Source organism: Montipora capricornis, chromosome 2 (assembly GCF_036669925.1).
Source record: "Montipora capricornis isolate CH-2021 chromosome 2, ASM3666992v2, whole genome shotgun sequence".
Taxonomy (NCBI): domain Eukaryota; kingdom Metazoa; phylum Cnidaria; class Anthozoa; order Scleractinia; family Acroporidae; genus Montipora; species Montipora capricornis.
In genome coordinates, this window is record NC_090884.1 from 47,347,851 (window position 1) to 47,355,350 (window position 7,500).

Below are 7,500 nucleotides of genomic sequence, written 5' to 3' on the forward strand. Positions count from 1 at the left end.
ACTTTACTGACTGAAAACACGCTTACCAAAAGAAACATCACATAAATTGCGTAACCAATACTGCTTTCAGCCATAATTGTTTTTATGCCCAGTGATCATTCACCAGTCCGTGCGTGATTGACATGGGAGACTCAGAGACAAGATTTTATTGCACAACTGTTACTATAAAACGTCTAAAACCAGTGACCTCGCAGTTAAATTCACCAAAGAAATTTTGATGTCTTGTATATAGTTTCCAAGAGCGTAGCAAGGGGGGTCCTGGGGTGCCCGTGACCCCCCCCCCCCCTCCTTTTTAAGCCTATTTTTAAGCAAACAACCTACAATATTCAGGTGGCGGAAACTCCACAATCTGGTAAGTTCCCTCTGTTTGACACAGTGTGACCCCCCACCCCCCTCCCCCTTTGAAATCTTTCTAGGGAGTCAAGTACAATTAATGTTGATCTAGCATAGCTACTCTATAGTTCTTATATCAGTTCGTAATTCCTCTACGTAAGTCGTTGTATTTCTCTTGCTCGTTTAGTGATGTTTTCTCTCTGATCTTTCCTACTTGATCACACTGTTCCTTCCATCAGCATCCATGTGTTAATGAGCTCCTGCTAAGGTTTTAAGTGTTTAAGTTCTTACTATTATTATTATTAACTTCTTACCAACCGAGCGCGAGGGCCGTACTGGGGAATATTGGCCCGAGGTCGTGTCAGTACTGACCGAGCGCTGCGAGGTCCGTACAAAAACGACCGAGGGCCAATATTCCCCAGTACGGCTAGAGCTAGCTCGGTAAGTAAGTAGTTTATTATATGGCTTTTTAATTACCTTTTGCTTTGTTTATCATCTTCCCAGTCTACACTTGACTATATAAACAGCTGGGCCTCCGACAACTGGATGCGTCTTAACGCTCAGTAAGAAATGCAAAGAGTTGCGTTTGTGTTTCTTCAAGGAAAAAACCCAGTTATCCTCCTTAACAATTGATGATCAACCGTTAGAAGTGGTAACCTCACATAAGGTCCTGGGGCTTATTATTAAGAATGACTTAAAGTGGAACGAACATATCGCATCAGTAGTTGCTACGGCATCGAATCGCTTACATATCCTACGTGTTTTACGTAGAGGTGGTGTCCCAGCAGCTGACCTAGTCTCAATTTATGTGTCTTTGATACGCTCTATTTTGGAATATAGCTGCGTAGTCTGGCATTATGATCTTCCTTCCTATCTGTCTGAACAGCTCGAAAGAGTCCAGAAACGAGCTCTTGGTGTTATCTTTCCCAAACAGACCTATAGCATGGCATGTGAACTTGCTGAATGCCCAAGGTTGGACGTTCGCCGCAATGATCTTTGCATTAGAACTTTAAAGAAAATTGACGGGAAGGGCCCTCTCTCAAAGCACCTGACAATGACGAGGGTGAGCGTGCATGGACGTACGATGAGGAATACTCACAGAACCCTATAAAAGTGTAGAACGGAGCGGCTTAAAATAAGCTTTTTTCCTAGTGCAATTATTTCTTTTAAAAATAATGTTTAGAATCTACATTTTTATGTAATTTTTAAATTTTATATAATTTTTTAAATTGTAAATACACATTGTAATTCATTTTTAAATGCGAAAATGTGTTTTCAATAAACTATTAACTATTAACTATTAACTATTATTAACTAAGCTAAAAGGGAAAACAGCTTACTTCCGGTTGCCGTCCACGTCTCAAAAACGCGCGTGCTTAAGCTCCCTAATTATAGAAGCGCACGCACACGCGCTCAGTGAGCTCCAATGCATTGTGACGCGTATTTTTCAAAATAAGCCGAGTGTGTCTTTGGCGTTAAAATCAGGAAGTCAGGATGGATGAAAAAGGTTAGCACATTTTCTAAAAAATTCTTCAACAAATTATTAGAAGTGAAAGCAAGACTTGCCTTCAATTTCTAGAGCTGTCAGAAGAGGAAAACGTCGACTTGAAAGAACGTACTTTACAAGCTCAAAGTACTCAGGTAATTTTTAACTTGAATTACCAACCTCTAGATCAGGATTTAAAGACATCGAAACGTTCATTCTCCCATAGATTCATTGATTTCTTTGTTGGTTAGTCATGACAACTTGGTGTTATAGCAAGATCACACCTCTTAAGCTGATAATATTCTTCATTCTCAATACATGTCTGACTAGAAAATTCATTGAAATTATGAGGAGAACTTATGTACCGATCGCTCCTCGGGGTCAAAGTGTTTAAGGACCTTAGCAAAAACGGGAGGCGAGCACGCTACAAAATTGCAAGTTGAAAGAAAAGACTTAGTTCAAAGAAAAAGCAATGATTCGGACTGCGTGCGGCTGAACAACAAGATGAAATGTAAATTACTACGTTCGTGGAAACGCGAACAAACCACCGTGAAATTTCAATTAACGTTCTTCGCCTCAACGCGATTCACAGTAACCCCAGTTGCGATTTGTATCTGTTGATCTGTTGGAGATCAGGGGCCCGTTTCAGCCGTTTCTCGAAAGTCACGAAAACGTTTCGGGTCCGAAAGGCCATTTGTGAAACTGCCAACCGCTTGTTTTGGAAAGCCGGTCTTTTAACATGTTTTCAAGGTAACAAAAAGAAAAATTACTGTGAAGTTTGAAGACTTAAATCCTCTGCGTTCTTGAGTTACAAAAGGAATTGTAACACCCGAAAATGGCCCGTAAAGTTTCGGGACTTTCGAGAAACGGGCCACAGGGTTTTGAGGGGGCGTTTTCGGAAAGTCCTAAAAGTTATCGGGCGTCTTTCGGGCGAGATAAAACGCTTGGAAAACGTTGACGTCATGAAACTTTGCAGTTGTCTTTTTTGTACGTCCCCTGAAAACATGTTCAAAGATTTTTTTTTCAGAATAAGCAGATCTTACGCATAAAAACAACGATAAGAAATTATGACGTGTCGACCTTCCTACGGTCAGTTTTCAAGTTCAAGCCAAGTACATAAAAATATCTCTTTTCGAATCCGAAACGTTTTGACGCTTTTGAGAAACAAGACCCATGCAGGGAACGCTGGATGATTCAATTGGTCCACCTATCAACATCCCCTGTTTTTTTGTTTGTTTTTTTGTTTTGTTTTGCTTTGTTTTTTTTTTTTTTTTTTTTTTTTTTTTGGGGGGGGGGGGTGGGGTGGGGGAAGGTTGACGCTCGCAACCCAGTCGGTTTCTCATTTCACAGTTTATCGTACCTTTAAAACCTTCACTGATGGGTCATTCACTTACAGACATTGCAAGCAAAAACTACAGTTGAAACAACATTACAGTGGATAACGTCCAAACCCTCGACAGGAATCCGATATCCGGAAACGGATCGAAGTATGCGGGTCCGGAATTTAACATGGTGAATTGTCTTTGTTTCAGTCAGTTCCTCTTGTAAATTCACAAGGTAAAATGCTGTTACCGCCGGCTGGAGTAGAGGAGTGCTCTCGTCCCATGTATGCCAATCCTCGACAAATTTTACGGATTCTCAAACGAAGGGAGGTGAAAAGGCGACTTGGTTCTTTAGGAAAATTGAGAAAGCGTACACAGGTCAAAGCTGCAATTAAGAATGATGCCAAAAATCCCGACCTAGTGCCAAAAGTAGATTCCGAGACGAATTCTAGTCCAAAAACAAAAAGCGACGAATGCTAAAGAGCGTGCACTTTTATAATTAAAGAAACGAAAGAACTATTTCAATAAAGTCTATTAACCTTTGGAAAAAAGTGGTGAAAAGTCAGCAATAGTACTATTATTTATAGCTAACCGCGAACAGCAATTCACTATCCAGGTCACGTGTTTATTCCAATACAGTAAAAATTTTACACTTAATTAGTATCATTTACCGAAATAATGGAATCACTATTCTTTAATTTAGATGAAGAATACTATTGAACCTTCTGTCTCAATGATGTTAGTCAATATGACCTGTCGAGGGCCTAGGGCTTGCAATAATTGTAGGTAGACATTCTGCTCAATCACTTAAATCTCACGTAAATGCACGAAGCCAGTAAATGGCTTAAATTACTCCAGAGGGGTTCCCATTGACCAAGCCTTCCAAACCCCAAGGGGGCTCCCATTGACAAGTAAAATCAAGTGGTAATTATTGCGAGTTACATGGTTAAGCAGAGTAAAATCTCTAGGTGTTTCCATTGAAAGTGAAACTGTTAAAGGAGATACAGTTTTTCAATGAATGTACGTTGTCAACCCTTGAACTTCTAAGATATGATCCATGGATAACTAAAATCTCTAACTATTGAAAAAGAAAAGGTCTACAGAGCAGATGAAAGATTTTTACAGAAAAAACTTATGAAAGGTGCCACAAAAATGGCAACTGACTCCCCCTTGAGTGAGAATGTGTTGAGGGATTGCTAGACCTGGGTATGACATTAAACTGGGATTGCTTATGTTGAGGGATTGCTTGTCCTGGGTATGCAACTGGTGGCGAGGCTGCAGTTCGGAAGTACAGGAGCTGTGGGGAATGTGGAGTTATCCCTTAGTTGTTGTCACTCCCAGGTCTGCTCTAGCCTGGAGCTGTAGCACCTATTAGAGCCCCAATTATGGATTAAATAATAATGTCAAGATTCATGAACATGAAGGAGACTAGTCCTCTCTTGCCAAACTATTTAATTTCAAATTTAGTTTGCTCTTGTTCCTCATAACAGGCATTCTTTTGAGTGTCAATTCGTATTCTGCAACCATATGCTGTTTCTTTGTCTAGTAGCCCTCATTGGAGAACGTGATGCTTGCATAGTGTGGATAAGCCTTCTTTAGTTTTTCTACTGTGATGGAATGGTCTGCTTGACCATATCCCTGGACACAAGAGAAATAAATAATTAATGGGAGAAGGAAATTTGAGACACCAACAACAAAAAGCCCTCCCACCAATGTGTTTTCAGCAGCTTCCATGAATGGGTGGAATTTTGTTGATGGTTCTGTACTCTGCTCTGAGAGGATTTTTAATGTTTCCTTAGCCTGCATAGCAAGCGTTTCCGTTTGGTTTCACAGAAGAGAAGTTTTGACCGAGCCCCATTTTTTGTTCGGTCAAAACATCGAAAAAGCCCGCTTCTCAACATTTCTCTTCTATGCCCCACGGAAACGCTTGCTATGCAGGCAACTGTTTCCTGCTCTCAGTTTAAGAAATTTATGATGGAACTGGTTGTTTTATTGTTTAGAACTTAACTTACCATTGAATAACCATAAACAAATATTTTGCTTTCAGCATTGTCATGCTGTATTCTTCCTCCTCCAACACAGTCAGACTTCAAACCCATCTGCCTAATTTCTTCCTCTATTCCGTCATAAATGTCAGCTGATGATATAAAAAGGAAATAATGCTCACTTAAGTACTCTGCAGACTAGACTGCTAGCAGTCCCTTCTGAGTCAGTCAAATCGCCTGCTTTAGTCAGTCACACAACCTGGCCGAGGGGAGAATGGTGATAGAGGGGTTATTAGCCAATATAAAAAATACCATAATAATAATAATAATTAATAATAAAGGTCTTTATTAAAATATTCTAAACAACAGACGTGTTGAGTTACAATGGAATAATTGGGTTATACAGACAACTAATAACTAACTAGCTAACAACTAACTACAAAAACAAGCATATATTTATAAAAGTTCTCTTGAAACGCTCAGTTCTGACAAGCGGGATAATATAGTTATGACGCCTCTTACGTAACGTAACCACAGTTCGCTTCGGTGGCAGAAGGTCATCTAAAGCTGTTATTAAATTACTGTCAGTGATCTTGTCCCATAACTTCTTATCTTTCAGGGCAATAATATTTTCAATGAAAAAACGTTTATTACAGTAACCAAGCTTAAAAGCTCTTTTGAGCGGCCTGTCTATACGACTTAAGTACTTATGATAATACGCACAGCCCCATACTTCCACAGCATATGTAAGTATAGGTAGAATAAGACTAGTGAAAAAAATATGAAGATGATCCAACGGCAGTCCATAAAATTTTTAAACACGTAAGATGCGCAAACGACTGCTAGCTTTCGATAGGATATTATCTAAATGTAAATCCCAGTTACACGGATCAGACTGAAAGGTTACTCCCAGCAGCTTTAGGCTAGGTTTCTGCTCTATAAAAGCCAGAGGAGCTGGTAACGCCTTGGTGGATTTGCCTTTAAGAAGCATTTCCCACGTTTTCTTGAAGTTTAGTTGCATGCGGTTAACAGTTGTCCCTCCAAAAAAGAGTATTATTGTATTTTCAATATTGGCTAATTTAATAGTAATACATGAGGCAGCAGTTCCACTGGCAACCTTTGTGGTTTCCATAATTGGTGTTTGTAGAAGAATCCTCCTTACAATAACAGGTTTCTCTCTACTAACAAAAACATTCACTAATTAGCAGGTAGCCAGGGAAAATATTGTGTGTGTGCATGGCTAGTTGAGCTGAAATAATAGCCAAAAGTTAGGGTTAGTCTGTCAAATGAGGAAGAGAAATTCACAAAGCAAACTCTGAACCTCAAGGTAAGGTTAACAAATAAAAAAAAACTCTGAGTGAAATTAAAAACTTTAATTTCAGAAACAGCCAGATAGTGCAAGAAACTCATTCGTTCTTTAAAAACTGCTGTGGAGATGTACCAGAGATGTATCTCAGCTCAGTTGCACGACTGACTAAAGCAGGCCATTCAACCGACTCCAAGGGGACTGCTAGCAGTCTATCTGTACACCCATTGGCTTGGGGTGCCTTGTGGGTAACTCCCACCCCACTACCTGAAAAATTGAAAAAGTTGGATTGCACTGTTATTAGGTTCAAGGAATATAAGTTGTAAAATCAATTACAACCCACATTTCACAAGTTTAGTCTATGGCCAGTGTGCGATAAATTAAACAGGAAAAATTAATCAGTGCCAACTACTGCAATATCTCCACAAAAAAATGAGGACAGTATGGTATTTAGTACATTATATCTTTTGGTAATCAAATCTCATGGGAAAGAAAACCTTGCAGTCATGAAAGCAGGCCATAGTGAAGCATACAGTGCATCAAACTGACCATTCTTTGCACATGTACATGTACCAATAATGATGTGAGTTAATAATAATGGGCAGTATGAACAAGAGGCTTTTTGATGCATATTACCAGACAAATCAAAACCAAACAAGCAAATGAGCCCTCACTGGTCTGATCTATGTATTACCTCAGTCTATGTCTCACACACCCATGGTTTGATTACACTATTGCAATGAGGTTGATGGGCAAATTAGTTAACTTATATTACAGAAATAACATGGAAGCATTGGACACAGAAAACATTAAGTGCTTGGCTTTATGTATCAGCCAATTCCAAGAGCACCCATTTCCCCCCCCCCCCCCCTCTTTTCCCAGCAAAACCCAAAAACCCAGGGCATTTGTACAAAAAAAAGGTCAATGCCCCCCTGTGTTGACAGTTTTACACCGTCAAATGCCCCACCAGTTAGGGCCTCACAAAGCGTCAAATATCCCACCGATTAAGCATGCCGTCACGACATACTGATGATATTAAATTAAACGTCAAAAATGAAGAAAAGGGTC

General features: G+C 39.6%; 2 protein-coding genes across 4 annotated transcripts in view; one reads left to right on the top strand and one right to left on the bottom strand.

Moving 5' to 3' along the window:
- LOC138024645 (uncharacterized) overlaps window positions 1-3,621 on the top strand; it is a 6,919-nt gene extending 3,298 nt beyond the window's left edge. For 2 of the 3 annotated variants that reach the window (XM_068871874.1, XM_068871870.1), the window contains 2 exons: window positions 1,913-1,974; window positions 3,352-3,621. In XM_068871874.1, coding sequence (XP_068727975.1) covers window positions 1,913-1,974; window positions 3,352-3,621 — 332 coding nt within the window. Of the gene's footprint in view, window positions 1-1,623; window positions 1,841-1,912; window positions 1,975-3,351 lie in introns of those variants that run through there. The other variant, XM_068871866.1, reaches the window with a different exon arrangement.
- A 124-nt stretch (window positions 3,622-3,745) lies between these two features.
- The window catches only part of LOC138024634 (14 kDa phosphohistidine phosphatase-like), a 4,570-nt gene continuing 815 nt past the window's right edge, over window positions 3,746-7,500 (bottom strand). Inside the window, exons 2-3 of the mRNA XM_068871859.1 lie at window positions 5,154-5,278; window positions 3,746-4,779 (exon numbers count right to left, since the gene is read on the bottom strand). Of these exons, the coding sequence (XP_068727960.1) occupies window positions 4,684-4,779; window positions 5,154-5,278 (221 nt within the window). The 3' untranslated portion in view covers window positions 3,746-4,683. The remainder of the gene's footprint in view (window positions 4,780-5,153; window positions 5,279-7,500) is intronic.